The sequence below is a fragment of the Mustela lutreola genome, chromosome 2 (genome assembly GCF_030435805.1).
Source record: "Mustela lutreola isolate mMusLut2 chromosome 2, mMusLut2.pri, whole genome shotgun sequence".
NCBI lineage: Eukaryota > Metazoa > Chordata > Mammalia > Carnivora > Mustelidae > Mustela > Mustela lutreola.
Window position 1 is genome coordinate 70,654,879 of NC_081291.1, and position 25,293 is coordinate 70,680,171.

Consider the following 25,293-nt stretch of genomic DNA (forward strand, 5'->3'; position numbering starts at 1 on the left):
ATAAGCAATACTATGTCTGGCTGATGAGTGAGTGTTTATTGCCATTTTAAAGTAGTACGAATAAGCCAAAAGAGGTAATTAAGTCACCCTAATCTCTCAACACAGAGCTAAGCACTGAGGAGCTTCTGCACAGAGGAGGTAACTAGCCAGTGCCTCCCTTCTTTGGGTCCTTGCTTTTTCCATCAGAGAGAAGATGCCCCCCCAACCCCCGCCGCCCCGCCAGGGGCTGTGGCCACAGGACAGCCTGGCTCATAAAGACGGCTATTGGAAATACAGGGATATTGACTATAAGCTTGTAAAAAAAAAATCCCTTTAAGGAGGACGTTACTTGTTTGTACTTACTCTGTTCTGCGAACAGGGTTTAGATTTTAAATTACGTGATCAGTAAGAAAATTTAAACTTTGGAGGGATGCTTGGGTGGCTCAGTGGGTTGGGCGATTGCCTTGGGCTTGAGTCATGATCTCAGGGTCCTAGGATCAAGCCCCACATCAGGCTCCCTGCTCAGTGGGGAGTCTGCTTGTCCCTCTCCCTCTGCCCCTCCCCCTGCTTGTGTTCTTTTGCTTGCTGTGCTTAGCTCTCAAATAAAATCTTCTTTAAAAATTTAAACTTTGGGGTGCCTGGGTGGCTCAGTGGGTTAAGCCGCTGCCTTCAGCTCAGGTCATGATCTCAGGGTCCTGGGATCGAGTCCTGCATCGGGCCCTCTGCTCAGTGGGGAGCCTGCTTCCCTCTCTCTCTCTGCCTGCCTCTGCCTACTTGTGATCTCTCTCTGTAAAAATAAATAAATAAAATTTTTAAAAAAATTTAAACTTTGAGGTGCACCTGGGTGGCTCAGTGGGTTAAGCCTCTACCTTCGGTTCAGGTCATGATCTCAGGGTCCTGGGATCAATCCCCACATCAGGCTCTCTGCTCAGCAGGGAGCCTGCCTCCTCCTCTCTCTCTGCCTGCCTCTCTGCCTACTTGTGATCTCTGTCTGTCAAATAAATAAATAAATAAAATCTTAAAAAAAAAAATTCTTTTTAACTTTGAATTACATTCTGTTTTCTTTCCTTTTGTGAGGAGCTAAAGGGACTATTTTGCCTTTAGTGGGGTAATTTTCCAAGGTTCCAACAACCAGGACTCCTCCAGTGAAGAGGAAACAGCAGGCTATTTCTGGGTTTGCCCAGCTGCACTTTTAGAAAGGCCATTTCTAGTCAGGGGTTTCAGATTTTTAGAAAACTGCAGGGCCGTGGGGGTTGCATTCTTCCTTAAACTGAAATTACAACCCAAATGCACTTAATGATACACATATGTACTGTAATTTGTAAACATAACTCAAAACCCTATATCTAAGTTGGGTCATTTGCAGTTGGCCGTTCAGACCTCATTTCTATTTGACAGCGGTTTATTTTAAGATTGCTTTTTGGAGCAGTTGTTTAGCATTCAAGTGATCTATTAGTGTCAAGTCTTTAGCTAGACCTGTTTTAAATGAGCTGCCTGTTAAGTAGAAAACCAAACAGAAATTTAGCTTCCCAACCCAACTTAGCAAAGTCAATGTAACTTAAATGTTCTTATCTTCACGTGTATTTATTCAGCCTAATTTCTTTCTTGAATATTCATTTAGGGTAATAGTACGTGTATGAATGAAATTATTTTAGTTACTCTTGATACTGTTGCTTAGCAAGAACTATAAACTTCTTAATAGATTCAGAGAATAACACTTTACAGGAAGCTAAATGGATTTTTTAGTGTGTTAATTGTGTTTCTTAGTGAAACGAGTTTGAAAGAATAGTATCTGCTTCTGGAGCTTTATTTCTGTATATTAAATGTTCTATGGGAAATAAATTCTCACTAGGCCATTAACTACATTATTTTTTTACAGGCTAAATATTTTAACTCCTTTTGGTTATTTTGTTGAAGATGGGGGTCAGTTGGATGGAAGCTAAAGATGGTTTGGGTAGATAGCTACACTCTGCCTCAGATGGTAGTTTTATACATCATCCTAATTCTTACCATTACTATTTTTGCTTCCTCTCTTCTTTCCTAGTGTCCAGATTGTCACAGCTATAATTAGGGCGTTCTTCCCTATTTAATTAACAAACGCGGCCATTGTCAATTTTGTAACTCAGGTTTTCAGCCCTTCTCTTTTGTGTTTCAGATGCTCCATACTTGCCTGTAGTGCTTACGTGGCTCTGGCTCTGGGTGATAACCTTATGGCTTTGAATCACGCAGATAAACTTCTTCAGCAGCCCAAGCTGTCAGGATCACTTAAGTAAGTGTGACTTCCCCTGCTCTGTCCCAGGGTCATTTTGTTTGGAGGTTTTCAGTTAGTTTGTGGTACATATTGCGGCTCTTTACTCCCCCAGTAGGATATATTATCTAGACAAAGCCAACTGACTGAAACATTAATTTGGTAGTTCTTTTCCCTTAACTGTATCTCAAGGATTAAGGGAAGTAGCATTTGCTGCACTGAGTATTAGTAGGCAGGAACTTTGCACTGTCTAGTGGCAGCTACAAGCCCTGACTGGAGCATATTTTCACAAAGGGGTCCCCAAAATAAGAGGAGTCCTCAGGAGGAAGACCAACAAAAAAAAGGAGCTTAGTCAGCATCATAAATCTCCAAGGAATGCAATTTAAATAGACATAAGAATTCTGACTACATGAGTTTTATTCAAACTCTTCAAATGCCTCTTTAGTATTAGTGTCATTGTCATTCTAAAATTAGCTAAATAGCGCCTCTTTCCTTCCATGGATATTGAGTGAGATGTAGCATTTTTTGAATCTTTGTATGATGCCATGCTAAAAATTTTATTCAAAGCCACAAATACTCTGCTTATTGTTAGGATAGTTGTTTTTTCATTCATCCTGTGGGTATATACCTATAATCTCCAAAATACAATTACTTTTGCCTTTTTGTGGTCTTTGTTTATAATGTACACTGCTTGCAATTGGGAAATCATACTCTGAGGAATAATTTTGTTGACGTTTATTTTTGTCTTTAAGAAGACTTACTACTTTATACAAGCATCTAAAATTAACACTGATTAAGGTTGTTTCAGGCCAGTGTTTCCCAAACATACGTTGTGTCTCCAAAAAAAAGGATAATTAAGAGAATATCCAGTAACTTAAGAGACTTTGCCACAATCAACTATAAGAAAGCCCCTGCCCTTTTTTGAGAAAGCCTTGTCTAACATTCAGGCCTGGAGGGATCCCGAGTTCTAGTTCAAGGCCATGGTGTTGCCTCTGAGGGCACCACCACCCAACTCGGTGAAGTAGCAGCCCAGAGCCGGTGCCGCTGCCCTCGCTGTTGCCACCGCCAGACTCGGCGCTCAGGCTGTGGTGCGTGTGCAGCCGTTATGAGAGCAGTGGCGGTTTGCTTTTCTTTTTTACAAAAATGAAACACAAATCTTCCCTGCTTTTTCAAATCCTTTGGTGGACATTGTGGTCATTGTTCTCAAATCCCAAGTAGATTCTTGGCATTTGGTGGAAGGTTTTAACTTTATCAACCTTTGAGGGATTGGCCAAGCTGTGTCTGGCGATTTCTTTTTTTAATTCTTGAGTTCTTTTTCTTTCCCAAGTATTGGCTTCTTAATTAATAACAAGGCCACTGTCTTCCCAGTAAAGACAAGCAGGTGATTTTGCATTTGGCAGCTCACATACCACAGCAGCTTTACCCCACAGCTTTTTGCTTTCTGTACACCTGGTCAAAGATTTCTTGTCTTTGGGTGTTATGAAGCATTTCATTTGGCTAAAAAAGGAAAATGTTTTTTTTTTTTTTTTTTTAAAGATTTTATTTATTTATTTGACAGACAGAGATCACAAGCAGGCAGAGAGGCAGGCAGAGAGAGAGGGGAGGAAGCAGGCTCTCTGCGGAGCAGAGAGCCCGATGCGGGGCTCGATCCCAGGACCCTGGGATCATGGCCTGAGCCGAAGGCAGAGGCTTTAACCCACTGAGCCACCCAGGCGCCCCAGGAAAATGTTTTTTAAGTGAATTCACAGAAGACGATTTGAAGTAGTTCTTTGAATTTATATGTTTGTGTTTTGTAGTGATAGATACTACTATCTAGATACTACTAGATAGTATCTACTAGATACTAATAGATACTACTTTAAATTTTTAAATTATACTTCAAAATAAAATTGAAGTTACTGATTTCTTTAAAAGTTGTCATTTCTGTTAGGGTATTTGGTAGAGAAGCAAAATGAAAGGTCATTGCAGCCCCTGGCAATTAGAAGAAATTGCTTAATAAAGAGTTAAAGAACTCTTGAGTAGTTAATATGTGTAAATATCTAAAAAGGTTATATTGAAAAATGCCTAAAATTTGAGGACTCGAGATAATGGGGACAGATTCATTTGTGGGCAGACTAGGTAGAATAGGTGAGATGTAGCCGGCCATTTAAAAGGAGGAGTAGAGAGGTGGCTGACTGGCTCAGTTGGTAAAGCATGCAATTGTTGATATCAGTTTTGTGATTTCAAGCCACATGTTGGGTGTAGAGATTACTTGAAAATGAAATCTTAAAAATTAAAGGAGGAGTTGACATTAACTTGTGGAGATGAGGCCAGGCTTGCCCAAGAAAGCCAGGCCCTGGGGCAGGTGTGCTCTGTCCAGGATACTGGCTGGTAGGAGCAGAGCAATTTTTGAGGGGGTGGGAATATTGACTGGACATAGAAAAATGGCACCAAATTTGGAGAACTCTAAGTTGAAGAAAGTTCTGTTTGCAGGTAGGAAAAAGTCATTAAGGTTTTTCCATAAGGGTATAATATATCTAATCCAGTTTTAGTTTTGAAAAATCAATCAGGTGATCATAGAGAAAAACGACCTGTATTTAAAAGACTGGAAGAAGCAGGCTCTTATAAGCCAGGAAGATACGTATGTATCCTAGATGATTTGAAAAGCAGGAAACTTTGGGATAGAAAGTAAAGTTGATCTAACCCAAATCTCTCAGTCTCATTTGGCACTCTGATGTCTTTTGACTATTCCAGCAGCAGAGCCTGGAGGATTCATCCCTTGACCTGTCTCTTATTTTAGAACATCATTCCCTTCTTATGTTAATGTTATTTTCTGGGTAAATAGAATAGTAAATTTGCCAGTTCTGAACTTTTTTCTTAATTGATAATGTGTCATTTGTTCCAGCTTAGCTGATATAAAAATTATTTATTTTAAGATACTTTTATATAAAGAGATAAGATTTAAGTGGCCTTTAATTGATCCGTTTGTAAACTTCTATTTCAATTCAAAAATTTGAAATATGTGAAGCATGTATATACCAAATCGTGTTACACGTTGGGTGTTTTGTGATGATGACCTACTTCTCAGTTTGGAATCTGTTCTTTTCATCTTAGGTTTTTGGGCCATTTATATGCTGCAGAAGCCCTCATCTCTCTGGACAGAATATCTGATGCCATTACTCACTTGAACCCAGAGAATGTCACTGATGTTTCCTTAGGGATTTCTTCAAATGAGCAGGACCAAGGTTAGTGAGGACACACTTGATCAGAACTGGTCATCATTTCCACTGCCTTCTCGGATATGTGGAAATTTAAAGGGAAAGAAGTTTTAGGTTGGCTCTCTACATATTTGGCTGTACATATTTTGGCTGAATAGACATAAGAGTTGATTATCACATGGTCTAAATGCTCACATTAGAGGGTCGCCTAGCTGGCTCAGTCAGAAGGGCAACTCTGATCTCAGGGTATGAGTTCAAACACCATGTTGCGTCTAGAGATTACTTACCACCAAAAAAAAAAAAAAAAGTCTTTTTTTTAAGATTTTTATTTATTTATTTGACAAAGAAATCACAAGTAGGTACATGTAGGCAGAGAGGCAGGCAGAGAGAGAGGAAGAAGCAGGCTCCCTGCTGAGCAGAGCCCAACATGGGGCTCGATCCCAAGACCCTGGGATCATGACCTGAACCAAAGGCAGAAGCTTAACCCACTGAGCCACCCAGGCACCCCCCCCCCTTTAAAGATTTTTATTTATTCAGAGAGAGACAGCAAGAGAGAGTGAGAGCACAAGCCAGATTGAGGGGCAGAGGGAGAAGCAGCCTCACCATTGAGCAGGGAGGCTGATGCGGGGCCCAATCCCAGGACTCTGGGATCATGACCTGTGCTGAAGGCAGACATCCAACTGACTGAGCCACCCAGCTGCCCCAAGAAAGACTATTTTAAAGAAATAAATAAATTCTCACTTTTGAAAGGCTGGTAGTAGAAAAATTTGTTTTGATTCTCATACTGTATTTTTCTCCTTAAAGGGATTCTGCAGTCCAGGGGAAAGTAGAAATAAGCATTCAAAAGTCAGTTGTAAATCATGCCTAAGTTTTTAAGAAAGTGAGACTGGTATTTACTTTATTCAAGATTATTACGCAGGAATGGGGTGGTGGTGGGTATCTTCTAATATAACCTCCACAATATGAAAAGTAAACACTATAATGTGACAGATTGCTTTGATACCAGATTTTTCATTTCATAAACAAAATTAGGTTTCTAGAAAATATACTCTGTTGTCCTTCCCCCTCAGGTTTATTTTCATGTTTTGTAGGATCAGACAAAGGTGAAAATGAAGCAATGGAATCCAGTGAGTAAGAAGTTCTGTAAATACTTAAAGTAGCCTGGCTTGCATCCCAAAGATGTAGACTCAAGCCTTCTGTGCCCTTCATTTGTCAGCCTAAGAAGCAGCGCTGTGCTTTAGTCTGAGCAGTTGCTGGGGTGGTAGTTTGGGTTGCCCCCTTGCTCTTGACCCAGCCTCTTCACCAGGGTCCACACTCTTTTTCCCCAGCTGGGAAGCGAGCCCCTCAGTGCTACCCCAGTTCGGTCACCTCTGCCAGGACGGTGATGCTGTTTAATCTTGGCAGCGCCTACTGCTTGAGGAGCGAATACGACAAAGCCCGGAAGTGTCTCCACCAGGTGAGGCTGGAGGTGGTGGGGCCACGCCCTCTTGTAAAGCAAGGCTTTGGAGTTTCTGGGTTTTGTTATTTTGTTTGGGGCTCTGGTCAATTTGTTAAAAATCGGAGTATTACTTTCCCAAGCTTAAAAATATTCTTATAAGGTAAACAACTGATCAGCTATTACAAGTGAACCTAGGCACTTAATGGAGGGTTTTTCCCAATGGTTTTAATAAATAAAATTTCAGAAGATTGGAGGGGTGTCTGGGTGGCTCAGTGGGTTAAGTCTCTGCCTTCGGCTCAGGTCATGGTCTCAGGATCCTGGAATTGAGCCCTACGTTGGGCTCTCTGCTCAACAGGAAGCCTGCTTCCCCCTCTCTCTTCCTGCCTCTTTGCCTACTTGTGATCTCTCTCTCTGTGTCAAATAAATAAATACAATCTTTAAAAAAAAAAAAAAAAGCAGATTGGAAACTATCTAAATATCTAAATGAGGGATCACTTAAATAATAGTGCATCCATACAGCTGAACACACTGCAGCTATAAACTCTGTGTACTAAAATGATATCTAAGACCTACTAAGTGAAAGACCAAGATTTAAAACAGTTGCTTTATAATTGTGTATGTGCATATGAGAGCTCTGGAAGGACATACGAGAAACCAGCAATATTGGTTATGGGGTAGCAGGATAAGTACTGTGTTGCTGGAGCACTAGAACAGGAAACCTAAGAAGACAGCTGGTGCCAAAGAAATTCCACATACACTAAGTGAACTGACTGGCTAAATATGACTAAAATATGCCTCTGAATTCTACCACTGAAATGATACTTCATCAGTAGGTCTCAGGGAAGATTCTGATTGAGCGTCTTTAGGTTTCTTGGCCATCCCTGGACCAGTCATGGACATGGACCCTTACCTGCAGTAGGGGACCTGGTGGCCAGGTTTCATCAGTAGCAATTTCAGAGGCTGTATCACAGACTCGGAAAGAGATATTAATTCAGCAAGCATATGAGCACTTCTTGGTAAGCCATGGGAATGAGACAGTAAAAATAGGTAGGCATGATGCAAACCTGCCTATAAAGGGAATTGCAAGGTCGGAGGTTATGCAGAATTTTAAGACTTTAATATGGAAGTTGTAATATGTGCCAAATTGTATAATCGCCAGCAGCTCAATTGTATAATCACCAGCAGCACAGGAGAGAGTCAACATCCCGATGCTTTTCAGAGTAGCGGAAATTGAAATTAAAGCTATTCTCAAGAGATTTGTTGGCTTCTGGAAATGTTATTCCTCTGAAGACCATCTTGTCATGTAGAGCCGTGAAAAATCTTACCATATGGAAAATAACCACTGGTGATACTTAGTTAACTTAGTGGCATCTGTTTGGCACTTCTGATCCAAAATCAGAAATGTAAGTGGTCGACTATCCGGGGAAACATATTTGCTATTATCTCACAAGTTGAGTCATACACTTGATTGGGAAGGAGTTGACTACAGCCAGCAGGACTTCCGATCTAATGTTGCAGTTAGCATGATCTAGCTCAGGTTCTCGTACAGCAGGTGGCCATGGAGGCTGCCACTCTGGGAGAGACAGATGGGTTCAGGCCTGGCTCAGGGTCTGCAGGGGGTTTTGTTTTGATCCCTTGGTTTTTAGGTTAATCCAGTGGCTGGATCTTTGTTAATTGGGAGGCCCACCCTGCCTGGGAGGACAAGACAGTGATGTGAAGAGTTGGAAAGGGCTCCATGGAGATATTTCTGAGGTTGCCTGCCCGCCACTAGCCATTCTGAACAGCTAGTCTCATAAAGTTGCTGTTGTGAATTTTTGTGTTTAAGAGAAAGCTGCAGACTGTGGTCAGCGCAAAGAACAATAAGTGACCTGTGTTAACCAGCCACTTGGAGGCAGAATGGAGATTTTAATACCCAAAAATGTTGTAGATTATCTTGCCTGTATGAAGCTTGGCCTAGAAGTGTAAAAATCTCATTTTCTGAGTTCAGAAACTGTGATGTGGTGAGAGGAATAAAAGCCTCCTTCCTTCGTTCATGAAGAACTTAGGGTGTGCCACGGACGAGAGAGTCTCTGCTCATTCGAGATCTCTCCTGAGGCTGCCAGGAACTGACCTTGTGCAAGCTTCTGGCCCCGCAGACATCTCCCATCTTCACAGCTCAGCCTACTAGGCCTTTCTCCCCACTTTCTTCTTACCCAGTATCCACCCTGCAAGGACTGAGGCAGGTCCCCCATGCCCTGAAGCTCTCCATTCAAAAGAAACATTTTTCTCTCTTCATATTCACAGTGTATTCACTCTGTTCTCTCCCTAGCATTTGGGTAAATTTGTATGGATTATTATTAGTTGTGTGCATGCCTGTTTATTATCAAAATGAGACCCTGTCTTACCCACACTTCTCTGGTCAGTAAATGTTTATACAAGTATACTTTCTGATAAGATGAAGGGAAGAAGCAGAGCATCCTGGAAACCAGACCACCTGAAACTGGATGGGGGAATACAAGTCGATAGTACGGTGTGAGGAAAAGACTGCCGCCCAAAGAAGCCCAGACTGAGGGAAAAAGATTGACCAGAGCAGGCCAGGCTTCCTTTCTCAGGGCTAGGTCAGAGAGAGACTGCTAACTGGAAAAGTGACTCTCAGATCCAGGAAAGAATAGCATGCTGCTTAAACAGTTAAATTATTTTATTTGACAAAATTGTCCTGGTTCAGTCCTTAAAAATGGGGACATTGAACATGCTCAGTGGTTATTTTTTTTTCTATTACCAATTTCTTAAATTTGAATTCTTATTGCTGACATTGAGAACTTGGGACCTACAATACTGAGTTGTTACTTAGGCAAACAAATGGACATGCAGATTTGAATGTAAATGCAACCATGTCTGTGGTGAATAGCCACCAACAGACCTGGACCAATGACTAGAGTGCACAATCAGGAGTATCTGGTCACCCATCTCAAAGCCAAATAGAGCCAAGACATGGAAGAAGAATCCCAAGTAGGTAAAAAGCTTTCCTCTATAAAAATTCATTTTGGTAAGGGAAAATAGTGAATCCTTTAATGAAAAATTATATGTCTGGTTTAGTCTGTGGGGATGAGATCATAGCTGAGGGACATATGAATGGAATGAGAGTAGTTGCTAGTACATCACGTGGGAATGAGCAGGCTTCCTCCCCACCCCCAGCATTACTTGGAGTTTGTGTCCTAAGCTGTTGGTTTTTCATGGGTATCTTTTTTGTTTTGAGCAAAGGCGGCTTCGATGATACATCCTAAAGAGGTGCCCCCTGAAGCCATCTTACTGGCAGTCTACCTTGAACTGCAAAATGGTAAGTAATTCTTCTCTCTAGTTAGGACTGTATCCCTTCAGAGATGGCTGGCTCAGTTGGAGGAGCGTGCAATCTTGATCTTGGGGTTGTGAGTTTGAGGCCCACGTTGAGTATAGAGTTTACTTAAATAGAAGTTTAATTTAAAAAAAAGGACCATATCCCTTCAAAGAGCCCAGGGTTTTGGGTGTCTGATTTATCTCTTCAAATTTGATATCACCCATCAAGTTCTTCTGGAAAAAAAACATAGCTAGGGAGTTTTTGGTGTCTTAAAAATTCCTGCTTTTTATGATTTAACCATATTTCCTTTTATCTGTGAAAATGCAGGAAAGCATAACTTCTGACAATTATAAGTAATCTCTACTAATTAACCTTTCTCTTAGGCTGCCAAATTACTTGCATTGAGAACATGAGTCAGAATGCCAGTTGCTGGGGCGCCTGGGTGGCTCAGTGGGTTGAGCCGCTGCCTTCGGCTCAGGTCGTGATCTCAGGGTCCTGGGATCGAGTCCCGCATCGGGCTCTCTGCTCAGCGGGGAGCCTGCTTCCCTCTCTCTCTCTCTGCCTGCCTCTCCATCTACTTGTGATTTCTCTCTGTCAAATAAATAAATAAAATCTTAGAATGCCAGTTGCTAAGAGTTATACACTGTAATATTTTGAACATAGATGTCATTAATGAATTTTAGAGTAAACCAGTTCTTGCTGACAGTTATCCAAACCTAAACCCAGGTCATACCTCTCAGGCACATATAACTTTTAAGGACGGGGCTTCTGAGAAAAGACTGTGAGCCCTGTGTAACAGACAGCATGAAGTAGAGAAGAGATATGAATGGAAGAAATTAAACAGAAACAGTAAGAGTTCTAAGTCATGCCTTCTTTTGACCATGGGAATCCTTACATGGTTCCCTCTTTTGAGAGCTTGTTTATAGCATTAAGTGCTTGGCACCCACCTGGCCTTGGCCTCCTGAAAAAAGTGTAATTGGGGTTAGTGCATTGGTCCTAGTGGCCTTCTTCCATGCAAGCTGGGTTATACCTTAGAAAAACCTTAGGGCTTTTAATAATCCCTTTGCCTACAGGTGCCTGGGTGGCTCAGTGGGTTAAGCCGCTGCCTTCGGCTCAGGTCATGATCTCAGGGTCCTGGGATGGAGTTCCGCATCGTGCTCTCTGCTAAGCAGGGAGTTTGCTTCTCTCTCTCTGCCTGCCTCTCTGTCTACTTGTGATCTCTCTCTGTCAAATAAATAAATAAAATCTTTAAAACAAAAAAAAAAAAAAAATCCCTTTGCCCAGGTCACACCCACAGTCTCTTAAATCAGAATTTCTGGGGATGGGATGGAGACATGGGGGGCCCCAGTGTACAGCAAATGTTGCAGACCACTGCTCTCCCAGACCATCTTTTAGTTCCTTTGCATGATGTTAATGGCATGCTTTTTACATGGTGGTATTGTTTATGCTTTTTTTAATGGTAAGTGTTTTTGTAGGTAATACCCAGCTGGCCTTACAGATCATCAAAAGGAATCAGCTGCTCCCTGCAGTGAAAACACTGTCTGAGATGAGAAAGAAGCCAGTGTTCCAGCCTGTCCACCCGATCCAGCCCATCCAAATGCCAGCTTTCACTGCACAGAGAAAGTGACATTTTTGCTCTTGGAAAACTGTTACTTGAGACCCAGGGGAGTATTTATGGGCCTTTTTAGTTGTATCACAGCAAAATGAATAAAAGCAAATGGTGAAAGGTGCTAGTTTTGGACACAATTTTGAAATGATTCTAATCCCTGGCTTTTTGGGTTTTTTGTTTGTTTGTTTGTTTGTTTTGTTTTTGCCAGAAGCTTACTTAAAATTAAGGATTCACAAACTCATTTTCATCTGTTTTTCTTTAATCTTACATTTTGCGCCATTATGTGATGTATCCATGTCATAGGCAATTAAAACATGGTCTTATCAAAAGAGTCTTGTATAATAAATACATTTTGTCTTTCTCACAACTGTTGGACAACTTTAGATCTGAGGTTAAAGTTTTAAAACCTGAGACACCTGTCAGCAATAAATGAGTAGCCAATCCAGAAGCTGATTTGAGGGCAGAGAGGAGGGGAAGTTGATGTGTTTTCTGCCTAGTTAAGACTAAAAGGACCAGAAAATGTATAATAGAACCCATAGGGTCAGTAACATTGGCTTAAGAAGAGATGACTGGTCTGATAGGAATCACTTGCTTCAAGATTATAAACCAGGTTCAGGCACTGATCATGCTTCTCCTGTACCGCTAGGCAGAGGCAATGGTTCTAGATTCTTTTAGCAAGAAGCTCAAGGTTCATTGCTAACGCCTTTGCAGGTGTAAACAAAAATTTTTATTTTATTTTATTTTTTTTTTTAAGATTTTATTTATTTATTTGACAGAGAGAGATCACAAGTAGGTAGAAAGGCAGGCAGAGAGAGAGAGGAGGAGGAAACAGGCTCCCTGCAGAGCAGAGAGCCCGATGTGGGACTCGATCCCAGGACCCTGAGATCATGACCTGAGCCGAAGGCAGCGGCTTAACCCACTGAGCCACCCAGGCGCCCTAAACAAAAATTTTTTTTTTTTTTTTTTAAAGATTTTATTTATTTATTTGACAGAGAGAAATCACAAGTAGGCAGAGAGGCAGGCAGAGAGAGAGAGGAGGAAGCAGGCTCCCCGCTGAGCAGAGAGCCCGATGCGGGACTCGATCCCAGGACCCTGAGATCATGACCTGAGCCGAAGGCAGCGGCTTAACCCACTGAGCCACCCAGGCGCCCTAAACAAAAATTTTTAAATTGCTTCTTTCCTGGGTGGTTGGCTGACTCAGTGAGTAGAACACATGACTCTTGACCTCAGGGTTATGACTTTGAGCCCCATGTTGGATACAGAGATTATTTAAAGAATTTTTTTAAAAAGCTTCTTTCGAAGAGACAGATCTATGTTATGGGATTAACATGGCCAAAATTTATCCAGAGGGTTGATATATATTAACTTAAGGAAGGAAAAGCCATAATACAGACGTTCGTTAAAAAAATTGGGTCAGGGCACCTGGCTAGCTCAGTTGAAGGAGCATACAACTCAATCTCAGGGTTTTCAGTTCAGGCCCCACATTGGGTGTACAGATTCCTTAAAATCTTTTTTTTTTTTTTTTTTTTTTTTTAAAGATTTTATTTATTAGGGAGAGCATGAGTTGGGGGCAGGGACAGTGGGAGAGGGAGAAGCAGACTCCCTGGTGAGCAGGGACCTTCACACAGGGCCCAGTCCTATGACTCTGGGATCATGACCCAATCCAAAGGCAGACACTTAACTGACTGAGCTACTCAGGTACCGCCAAAAATAAAATTTTTTTAAAAAATGTGGGGCACCTGGTTCACTTGATTGGGTGTCCGAGCTCAGGTCATGATGGTCTTGAGGTCAGGACCTGTGTTCAGCAGGGAATCTACTTGAGGTTCTCACTCACTCTCTAATTTTATTTCATTTTTTTAAAGGATTTTATTTATTTACTTGTTTATTTATTGGGGAGAGAGCATGAGGAGGGGTACAGAGGCACAGGGAGAAGTGGGCTCCCTGCAAAGCAGGGAGCGCAATGTAGGGCTTGATCCCAGGACCCCAGGATCATGACCAGAGCTGAAGGCATATGCTTAACCAACTGAGCCACCCGGGCACCTGTAAATAAATCTTTAAGAAAGGAAAGAAAAAAAAAATTGGTGACCTGGTTGAGATCATGTTTGGTAGGTTCATCAAAGCTTAAAGCTTGCTATTTAGAAGTGTCCCTTGCTGTCTACATCTCTTCAGTTCCTTGGTTTGGAAACCAAGTTCAGATAGGGAAGTACGACACACCTGCTTACTCTGATACTTCCTCACTTGCACACCTGGAGAGGAAAGTGTTTGATAACAAAGCATATAATTTATCCAAAACTTGATCTTACTCTGTTGCTGCAATCACTTTAGATAGGGATTATCTACTAGAACAGGGTATCTGTGATATAATAGAAATTGCACATAAAGGACTCAGAGAGGGGTGAGTTTCTTTTTCCACTTATTTAAAGGTTTTATTTATTTATTTGACAGAGTACAAGTAGAGGGAGCAGCAAGTAGAGGGAGAGGGAGAAGCAGGCTGGTGTGGGACTCGATCCCAGGACCCTGGGATCATGACCTGAGCCGAAGGCAGACTTAAGGACTGAGCCATCCAGGTGTCCTTTCTTCTTCTTCTTTTTTTTTTTTCTTAAGAAAAAAAAGGGGCACCCAGGTGCCCCTTTCTTCTTTTTTTTTTTTTTAAGATTTTATTTGTTTGACAGACAAAGCACAGGTAAAGAGAGCAGGCGGAGGGAGAGTAGAAGCCGACTCCCCACTGACCAGGGAGCCCAGTGCAGGGCTGGATCCCAGGCCCTGAGATCATGACCCAAGTCGAAGACACTTAACCAACCGAGCCACCCATGTGCCCTCTTTTTCCAATTAAACACTGGGATGGGTTGGCACAGAGGGGTTCTGTTCTTTTAAGAGCCACACTGCTCTTGGGGCACCTGGGTGGCTCAGTGGGTTAAAGCCTCTGCCTTCAGCTCAGGTCGTAATCCCAGGGTCCTGGGATAGAGCCCCAAATCAGGCTCTCTGCTCAGCAGGAAGCCTGCTTCCCCCCTCTCTCTTTCTTCCTGCTTCTCTGCCTACTTGTGATCTCTGTCAAATAAATAAAATCTTTAAAAATAAAAATAAAGAGCCACACTGCTCTTAAAATTTGTCTTTACAGTCTAAATTCTTTCCAGGTAGATACTGAAAACAGTGCCCTAGCTTCCATGAGCCTCTCAAAACCATTTCCAGATGAGAGGAGGGTGCTTAAGCTTCACTGGTGTTGGTTCAAGTCTGTAGCCTTTGCTTTCCCACATCCAGATAAGCAGCAGCATGGTGGGACCCACTCATATGCTGTAGGGTGGTAACAGAATTGCTTGGTCTGGACATTTTTTGGAGAATGAGTCCACAGGGTCTTGGTAGTGTGAAGTAGGAAAAGGCATTTTACTTGCGGACAAGAAAGACATCTTTGGAGAAATCTCCAGAAATGAGAATTTTCCTTGTTTGCTGGTTAGTTTCTGGGAAAGTAGTAACAGCTATGAGGCCAGTCAGGCCCCATGTTGCTGTGTTAAATAAGAATACATTTGGGGCACCTAGGTGGTACAGTTGGTTAAGCTTCTGACTCTTGGTTTAGGCTCAGGTCATAATCTCAAGGCCAGGGGATCAAGCCCCACATTGGGCTCCACACAGAGTCTCCACACATAGTCTGCTCGGGACGCTCTCCCCCAACTCCCTTTTCTCCCCACCCCCACTCACTGGCATGCTTTCTCCCAAATTAAAAAAAAAAAAAAAAAAATTACATTTGGGGCACCTGGGTGGCTCAACTGTTAAGCCTCTGCCTTCAGCTCAGGTCATGATCCCAGAGTTCTGGGATCGAGCCCCAAGGCAGGCTCTCTGCTCAGCAGGGAGCCTGCTTCCCCCCACCACCCTTCTCTCTCTGCCTGCCTCTCTGCCTACCTGTGATCTCTCTCTGTCAAATAAATATAATCTTTAAAAAAAAAAATACATTTGGCTGCTAGTAGTAAACAATGGGTTCATGATATCAATAAGCAGAGAGCCCGACATGGAACTTGATCCCAGGACCCTAGGATCATGACCTGAGTCGAAGCAGATGCTTAACCAACTAAGCCACCCAGGTGCCCCAAGATCTTACTTTTAAATAATCTCTACACCCAACATGGGGCTCAAACTCACAAGTCTGAGATCAAGAGTCATGCACTCTACTGACAGAGCCAGCTAGATGCCCTTCAGGTGGCAAATTTTGAGAAGAGCCTCATCAGCTTCTGTTCAAGCTCCACTATGCATTCAGCTTCAAAAGGGAGAAATTTACAGACCCGATGAGAATGTGATTGTAAGTGTTCCCCAAACTGTAAGGCACTCACCCTCAGAAGAGCTGGAGCATTATGTCCCTGGCCCTCATGTCATAGGACGGCCTCCTGCTGAGCTCCACACTGCCAAGTCCTTGATGGGCATCCTAGCCCACTTCCGCCTGCCCGTGCATGGACACCATACACCATCCGCCAACCTGTTACTGTGTCATCCTTTCACAACAACATACCCTGATATTGGGGCGCCTGGGTGGCTCAGTGGTTAAGCTGCTGCCTTCGGCTCAGGTCATGATCTCAGATTCCTGGGATCGAGCCCCGCATCGGGCTCTCTGCTCAGCAGGGAGCCTGCTTCCTCCTCTCTCTGCCTGCCTCTCTGCCTACTTACGATCTCTGTCTGTCAAATAAATAAATAAAATCTTTAAAAAAAAAAAAAAAAAAACCCTGATATTTTCACCACTCATACTCCACTGTCTAATAGTTAGTTCTGCCCCTTACTCAACCCAAGTGACCAAACCAATGACTTGATCTCTTAAGGTTTTTAACCAATTTGCAAAATGAGGAGGCCTTTCCTCAGCACCCGGTGAGAGGATTGCAAAGTGCACCTGGTGGATATTCAGTACCAGTGAGTTCACATGCCCTTCCTGGTGCCTACACCCTGCTCAGCCCAGCCATCCTTCACACTTCCTCCCGTGACTGTCACCCCTCTGAATCTTCCATCCATTCCCCTTCTTGGAAGCCTTCTGGAGAAAAGGGACTAATGACTTCATGGACCCAACGCCAGACTCTGACTGGCTTCACGTCTTCGTTCTCTCACATACTAGGACAAGTCTGATCTGGAATAAGTTGTTTTGCTTCTTTGTGCTTCAGTCTTCCCATCTGTAAAATGAGGATACTAATAGTACCTCCTCACAGGGCTGGAATGAGGTTTTAAGGGCCTGACCCTTGTTATTTCTGGAGTGCCTTGAACTTCCAAATGGAGCTCCATGATTTTCACTGCACAATATAGGATATCAAAGCAGAAACAGTTTTCTGCTTTATTAAGGAAATGTTATATATTATCCCATTATTGACATAGCTCTGCAGGTGGCTGGTAGGAGCAGGAGGGCTCTTTAGGTACACTATCTTCACTTTGGATATATCCAATATTAAAAGATAATCTTTTTTTATTTTTTTTTTTATTTTTTTATTATTTTTTTTTTTTAAAGATTTTATTTATTTATTTGACAGAGAGAAATCACAAGTAGTCGGAGAGGCAGGCAGAGAGAGATAGGGAAGCAGGCTCCCTGCTGAGCAGAGAGCCCGATGCAGGACTCGATCCCAGGACCCTGAGATCATGACCTGAGCCGAAGGCAGTGGCTTAACCCACTGAGCCACCCAGGCGCCCCAAAGATAATCTTTTTTTAAAGTTAAAAGATAAACTCCGAGGAGCTGTACAAAATGAAAGACTTAAGCCAGAAGGAAATAGGAACAAGGAAGTTATGCAGGCAAAAAAAGTTATTGCAAAGTATTTTAGGGATGCTAGGGATCTATCAGGCAGATCACTTAACTAAGGCTGATCAGGTGATTCCTGATTAACTGGTTTAAGATTCCATTTCTGGAAAACACAAAACTAAGTAGGTTGAGGCTCAGTTTGGTGATGAGGGGCTTAGCACAAGTGACTCTATTTGGAGCCTGTTGTCTTGGTTTTAATACCAGTATCTGAGGTGTAATATTTGTGTTCCCATCCAATTCTTTTTTTTAAGATTTTATTTATTTGACAGCAAGAGAGGGAATACAAGCAGGGGGAGTGGGAGAGGAAGAAGCAGGCTTCCCACTGAGCAGGGAGCCTGATGTGGGGCTCAATCCCAGGGACCCTGAGATCAAGACCTGAGCCAAAGCCAGAGGCTTAACAACTGAGCCACCCAGGCGCCCCTCTCATCCCATTCTTTCCAACCTTGCCCAGGCCCTTACCCTCCAGTGAGAAGAGCTCCCAAATATCACTGCCTCACATCCCTCCTCAGCGGAGCCGGTAACTACCTACAGGGCAGTGCTGAGTACTGCTCAGGGTTCAAGAAGACCTGAAGGTCTTCCCTAGTTGGGGAGAGCCTCATTGGCACTCCCCAGTTCTGTTGACCTCTGCCTTACACCCCAGGTGTCACCCAAATGATTCTCTGCCATCGCCCCAAGGAGTCTCCATTTCCCATTCCCTAGATATTCCTCTTCCAGTTTCAACATGTCAACATCCTAGCCATCCCACACTACCTGTCCGCAGCCTAACCCCCAGGAGATTCATTTCTCCTACACCCCCGCTCTTCATTCATGCCAGCCATGCTTACCTGGGGTGTGTTCTGGGCTGGTGAGCTTTTTTGTTGAGCCCCGTAGTAACAAATCTTCAGCCAGACTGGATGTTCTGTTTTTTGTCAGCGATTTTCTTCCTGCTGTGGGACTGTGAGTACTTTAAAGACAGGGCTGTACATTATACAGTATGTGGATTGTGCTAGATGAACAAAGTCCACTGAACAGAATTTTTGGTGATGTTTTTTCTTTTTAGGCCTGGCGGAGTCAAAAGACGCACTTCTTTCAAGGTGGGGGTGGCCTATTAACATAACCCCCAAGGTTCACAGGGCCTCAGCATCCTTGACCTCCTGAGCCTTATCAAGTGAGATTTAAATAGTGGCCGGGGATGGATGGGTTAGTGGTGAAATTCAGCTGGCCCAGCCTAGAGTAAGCAAACCCAGGCATACACAAAGCAAGCAATTTACACATTTGGCTTCTCTTTCTCCCCAGGAAGAGTAAGGCAGAAATACAGGCTCTGGTATGAGTGGGGGTGCCACGGGAGGAGGTAGCGAAGTTCATTAGCCCCCTCATTTGGGGCAAAGGGGATCCGTGTGGTGACAAACAATTGTCCTGTAGGATTTAGGAGGATTTGGCCAAGTGTCCCTGTGGGCCCCAAGCCGCCTCCTAATCCCGTCCACATTTCAGACTACTTAGGATCGCATTAAATGTCAAAGCCGGCGTTTAGGGAAATATCTACATTTCGTATGCATCGCTCGGGTCAAAAGAAAAGCTGAAGCGAACCTTCGAGTATTTGGCGCGAGAGGCTCTCTGTGTGGTCTGGAGTGTGAATGGGGAGGGGGGCCGGCGCCCTCGCGGCCTCCCCGCCCAGGAATGCGGGCTTTTCACATGTAGAAAATGCTAATGCTTTGTTCCAGCTCCGGCCTCCCGGAGGCCCGGAGGCGCCCAGCCGGATTGTCACAGCTGCATTTGCATGTGAGCGGCCCCTTGTTCCCGTCCCCACCCCCATCCCGCCCCTCCCCCCAGCGCGGCTGGGCTGAAGACTTCTGGGACTGCTGGAAAGGCCGCCTGCAAATGTCCTCTGCCACCCCCCAATCCCCCCGGTGAGGCCACAGGTAGCTTTCTGGAACTTTCTGAACGAATATCCTTTTCCTTGCCACCAGGCAGGTTAACATTTTATTTTTCTACTCCAATATCCATTTTATTTAGCACTTTCAGTCATTTCATATAAAACAGCTTAGTCCATCGAGGAAGACGAAGGCGTTGGATGAAGCATTCACATCTGTGCCTTTGCGGCAGGAACCCAGTGTTCCCTGTAACGCTTCGCAAGGGCTCCATTTCGCGTTTCCTCCTTAGAGTGAGCAGCCGAGAAACCTCAGGTAGAGACCCCGCGGTGCGGGGTGGGCTGCGTGTGTGTGTGTGCGTGCGTGTGTTTTTACGGAGGGGACACAGCCCACCCGTTGGAGAGGAGGCCGGGGGTCCCGCAGCACGGAAGCACCCGGCGCAGACGCCGTCCCAGAGCCAGCGCCAGGCGGACTCGATCCTCGGGGCCCAGGGCGCCCCCTACCGGCGACGCGGTCACGGCGGCGAGCGAGCTCCAGAAGAGCGGGGATGCGGTCACACCCGGAGGGCCCCTTCTCCCCCTCGCGGCGCAACCGCGTTCCCCGGCTCCAAAGCCACGCCCCACCCGAGAAGACCCCGCATTTCCCTGAGCCAAGCCGGGAGCCCAAAGATGCGGGCGGCCGAACGGGATCCTACCGAACACAATCTCCTTCAATGATTGTGGTGTTTATCTGATTAATTTCCTTTTTTTTTTCACTTTCTTATATTTATTTGGTTTTTCAGTTAGTTTCTTTTTTAGTTTTATTTTACTTTCTTATTTCCTTCATTTTTTAAAGTTTATTCCATTTCATTCTTTTCTTTGGTTTATTATTCACATTCATTTCATTTTATTAATTTACTCGTTGTATTTTATTAATTCCGTGTTTTAATTACTCTTTATCCCGTTATTTAAATTTAATTTTATACATTCTATGTCATTTAATTTAATCTCATTTATTTGCGGGTGAAGGGAAAAGGTGGATACCTTTTTTCATCCTCTTTTGAGGTTTATTAGTCTCCTGAATCTGAATTTTGAGAAATAGTGAAAACAAATACTACTTTAGCTAACTACTCAGGGTGTTTGTCTCATCTCCACAACCAATCCTGAAACACCTAAAAGTCTGAGGCAAGGTTTAATACCATAATTGGGCCAGGGAAATACATTCATTGGCTGAAAGTCATTAATACATATTTCTCCCTTTGGCATAGTGTAAAACACTCATTGTGGGTCCTGTCAATCTGATTTCTAAACTCCAAATCACCCGCTCTGAGCAAGAAAAACTGCCAAGTATGGGGGTGGGGTGGGGAGTCAAGTTCAGAGCACAAAGTCCTAGCCTCAAGAGGTCCAAGCCAAATAGAGGATGGAGACAAGGACCCAAGAATTCAAACAAGGCTTCCTGGAGAATGTCTCAGGTGGTCTGATGTGGGGGGCAGGAGACTGCTGCAGGTGACTGGATCATAAGGGGGCACATTCCAGATAAATAATACCAGGAAAGCGGATCTCTGTCACACTGCAGAGTGTCAGGTGCTGGAGGGAGAGTGGTTTGTATTAGGAGGTTGTCCATTGGTCTTTCATCAGGGAAGTGTCAGTTCTCAGACCCTGTGCTCCTGGGTGTTCCATAGAAGGCCTTAGTGCTTGTGAGTCCCCTGAAAGACCATGTATATTACAGTGTGTTGCCTGTGTTATTCTGGGGAAGGGTCTTTATTTGTTATTGATTCTCTAGAAGGCTTTATGAGTTGCATTTCTAAAATTTCACCTACACCCCTTTTATTTTAAGAAAGATCAAACATTTAAGTAGAAAAAAATGAAAAAGATGTTTAATGAACACCCTTATGTCCTAGATCTGCCAATTAACACTTGGCTAACATTTGGTTTAGCATGCTTCCCCTCTCTCTTCAGCACACACATAACCTCCAGTTGTCTATTTAACTATCTGCCTAGTGAACTTTTGAGATTAAGTTGCAGATACAATGATACTTCACTACTGAATGCCTCAGCCTGTATCTCTAAGAACAGGGCCATTCACTATGCAACAAAATGGAATTACAGCTCCCAAGAAATTTAACATCAGTATGATGATTTTATTTAGTAATACACAATCCATATTTAAATTTTCTCAGTTGCCCCCACAATACCCTTTATTGACCTTTTCCCTCTCTGTCCAGAATCTCCTCCAGGATCCTGTACTACATTTGGTTGGCATAGGTCCTCTTTTTTTTTTTTTTTAAAGATTTTATTTATTGGGCACCTGAGTGGCTCAGTGGGTTAAGCCGCTCAGGTCATGATCTCAGGGTCCTGGGATCAAGTTCCGCATCGGGCTCTCTGCTCAGCGGGGGGCCTGCTTCCTCCTCTCTCTCTGCCTGCCTCTCTGCCTACTTGTGATCTCTGTCTGTCAAATAAATAAATAAAATCTTTAAAAAAAAAAAAAAGATTTTATTTATTTATTTGACAGACAGAGATCACAAGTAGGCAGAGAGGAGAGGGGGGAGCAAGCAGACTCTCTGCTGAACAAGGAAACCAATGCGGGGCTTGATCCCAGGACCAGGACCAGGACCAGGACCTGGACCCTGACCCTGGCATCACTACCTGAGCCGAAGGCAGAAGCTTAACCCACTGAGTCACCCAGGCGCCCTCATAGGTCCTCTTTTTTTTTTTTTTTTAAAGATTTTATTTATTTATTTGAAGGACAGAGATCACAAGTAGGCAGAGAGGCAGGCAGAGAGAGAGAGAGAGAGGGAAGCAGGCTTCCTGCGGAGCAGGGAGCCCGATGCGGGGCTTGATCCCAGGACCCTGAGATCATGACCCGAGCCGAAGGCAGCAGCCCAAAACACTGAGCCACCCAGGCGCCCCTCATAGGTCCTCTTTAATTAAGGACATTCCTCAAGCCTTTTCAGTCACTCATGACATTAATTTTTGAGGGCTCCAGGCCAGTGATCTTGGAGAAGTTTCCTCTGCCTAGATTCCTCTGGTTTTTCTTGATGATCAGACACACATTTTTATGAGTTGAAAGCCCACTGTTTTCATTCTTGATACCCCGTCCGCCAAGCTGGGGTACCTCTGCTTAGAAGCAAAGGCTGTGATTTCTTACAGAGCTTTCTGTTCTTGCTTTCCTGTCTAGATTCCAACCCAGTAGGAAAGCACTAAGATGACTAGATTTCCATGTCTGAAACTGGCACATTTTCCAGGTTGAGAAACTCAGTTTTCTATTGCCCATTAAGTACTGTGGCTTTCATTAGCACCGAATGATGGCAAGGGAACAGTCTGGGAGATACGGCAAGGTGGAACCAGGCAACAGCCGAAATGCTGCTGGGATGGGAAAGTACCACAGCAGTGAGAAGCCACGAGGTATGGCTCCTCATGCCTGACCCACGTCGGGCGAAAGGCTGGGTGGACAGCAGTCTTGAGTTAGGATTACCCCATCAGCAGGTGGGGGCAGATCAGATCTTCGGGGGCCTCTAGTTCCGTTAAGGCTTTCTGAGTCTGCAGATGGGCAGGAATGGGAGGAGATATAAAGAAAGAAGATGGGGCACCTGGGTGGCTCAGTCGGTTAAGCCTCTGCTTTCAGCTCAGGTCATGATCTCAGAGTCCTGGGATCAAGCCCCACATCAGGCTCTCTGCTCAGCAGGGAGCCTGCTTCCCCCTTTCTCTCTGCCTGCCTCTCTGCCTGCTTGTGATCTCTCTCTCTGTCAAATAAATAAAGTTTTAAAAAAAAAAAAGAAAGACTTTAAGAAAGAAGATATATATCTTATTTATTTATTTATTTATTTTTTTTAAAGATTTTATTTAGGGGTGCCTGGGTGGCTCAGTGGGTTAAGCTGCTGCCTTTGGCTCGGGTCATGATCTCAGGGTTTTGGGATCGAGTCCCATATCGGGCTCTCTGCTCAGCAGGGAGCCTGCTTCCTCCTCTCTCTCTGCCTGTCTCTCTGCCTGCTTGTGATCTCTGTCTGTCAAATAAATAAATAAAATCTTTAAAAAAAAAAAAATAAAATAAAAAAAAAAAGATTTTATTTATTTATTTGACAGACAGAGATCACAAGTAGGCAGAGAAGCAGGTAGAGAGAGAGAGAGGAGGAAGCAGGCTCCCTGCTGAGCAGAGATCCTGATGTGGGGCTCGATCCCAGGACCCTGAGATCATGACCTGAGCTGAAGACAGAGGCTTAACCCACTGAGCCACCCAGGTGCCCCTATATCTTATTTATATATTATGTAAAGAAAGAAGCCTCGCTCCAGTCCTTGGACCACACGGCTCCTGTTGCTACAGTCAATAGTAGGACCAAGGAGCCTGCTTGGATGGGATTCCCGCTGTCCCTGTGGGAAAGGGCTCCCTGGGAAGGGCAGTGCTGGGTGTCCCCATGGGAAGGGCCCAGTGAAGACATTGCCCAGGCATGACTCTCAGTGAGACTCTCTTCATTCAAACTGGGCAAGAGACAGGTTTTTTGGGGGGAGGTGTCCCACTCTGCTTTCTTCCTAATTTGTATATGATGCATCCACTTGTCTGCCCTCTCTTCCTGAAGCTGGCTTCAGGGAAGATAGGAAACACACAGATTTCAGAACCCAATTACCCGGGTCCAAGTCCCAGGTGCGCTACTTCCTGTGTAACTTCGGGAAACTTACTCTCCTCTCTTGCTACAGTTTCCTTCTTTGTAAAATGGAATCATAATAACAGGAACTTCAAAGGCCTGTTTGGAAGCTTACTTGGGTAATACTTGTAAAGCTCTGGGAGCAGTGCCTGGCATTTCTGAAGCACCAGGTCAGTGAAGGTTAAGGAAGTCTATGTAGGGTTGCTACCACACCACATGGAGATCCTGAGTCCAGGCCTCCCCAACTGTGGGAAAGGAAGAAGGATGAGTTCATGGGAAAGTCTTGAGCTTTGGAACCAGACACTCTTGGGTTCAAATCCCAGCTCTGCCACTTCCTGGCTGTGTGGCTGTGTCCAGGCTGCTTGCCCTCTCTGGACATCAGCTTCCACATCTATAACATGAAAGAAGGCTCGCCCCGTAGGGCGGTGTTAAGGAGTGCTTCCCTAGCAACCCTAGAAAAATTGGCTCAGTAAACGGCCTCTAGTCATTTTAGGAATGGTTCTTTGATTTTCTGATTTCTGCCTGTTAAAATAATTCAGTCTGGGGGCTACTGGGTGGCTCAGGGGGTTGAGCCTCTGCCTTCGGCTCAGGTCATGATCTCAGGGTCATGGGATCGAGTCCCACATCGGGTTCTCTGCTCAGCAGGGAGCTTGCTTCTCTCTCTCTGCCTGCCTCTCTGTCTACTTGTGATCTCTCTCTCTCAAATTTTAAAAAAAAAAAAAATCTTAAAAAAAATTCAGTCTGCTCTGCTGGAAGGAATAGTCTGAAGGGGCCTCCCCTGGCCTGATCCTTGCCTAGAACCTCTGACTTTTTCAAGTTTTCTCTCCTAGAGAGGGAAATGGGCTTTTTCTTCCTTTCTGGCCTTTCATAAAAACAGCGAAACCCCCTGAAAAACCCAACAGTGGTCTCATGGATCAGGAATCAGAAGTCACTAGCGGCCCCTCAGTCGACACCTGTCAGCCCCTCGGAGGCCAGAGAAGCTGGAATGTTTTAACAGAGCTCTGAGTACGGGTTGTTTTATCTATTTTATCTGTCTGTCTGTCCATTTCGTTGCCATCTTCAACTCAAGTCCAGGCCAGGGTTATCATGAAGACAGAGAGCAGGATTCTGGGAGGAAATGACAAACTTTGGTCCCTCATCCTCTGATTGGTTATGTAAAATTCATACCCACAAAGGGATCCAAGGCCCCCTGGAAACCTGCCTGAGCTGCAGAAACAGCCAAGGATGGTCTGGACTTTTCTAACTATGGTCTTTTGTATTTGGGGAATTTCAACTATGTTTTAGCTGT

General features: G+C 44.1%; 1 protein-coding gene across 11 annotated transcripts in view; it reads left to right on the plus strand.

The window, feature by feature from the left end:
* CNOT10 (CCR4-NOT transcription complex subunit 10) overlaps positions 1 to 12,113 on the plus strand; it is an 81,895-nt gene extending 69,782 nt beyond the window's left edge. For 3 of the 11 annotated variants that reach the window (XM_059162176.1, XM_059162177.1, XM_059162187.1), the window contains 6 exons: positions 2,114 to 2,248; positions 5,321 to 5,451; positions 6,495 to 6,551; positions 6,753 to 6,880; positions 10,103 to 10,178; positions 11,651 to 12,113. In XM_059162176.1, the coding sequence (XP_059018159.1) occupies positions 2,114 to 2,248; positions 5,321 to 5,451; positions 6,495 to 6,551; positions 6,753 to 6,880; positions 10,103 to 10,178; positions 11,651 to 11,802 (679 nt within the window). In that variant the 3' untranslated portion in view covers positions 11,803 to 12,113. The remainder of the gene's footprint in view (positions 1 to 2,113; positions 2,249 to 5,320; positions 5,452 to 6,494; positions 6,552 to 6,752; positions 6,881 to 10,102; positions 10,179 to 11,650) is intronic. The other 8 variants (XM_059162180.1, XM_059162179.1, XM_059162182.1 and 5 more) reach the window with 5 other exon arrangements.
* Positions 12,114 to 25,293: the final 13,180 nt, after the last annotated feature.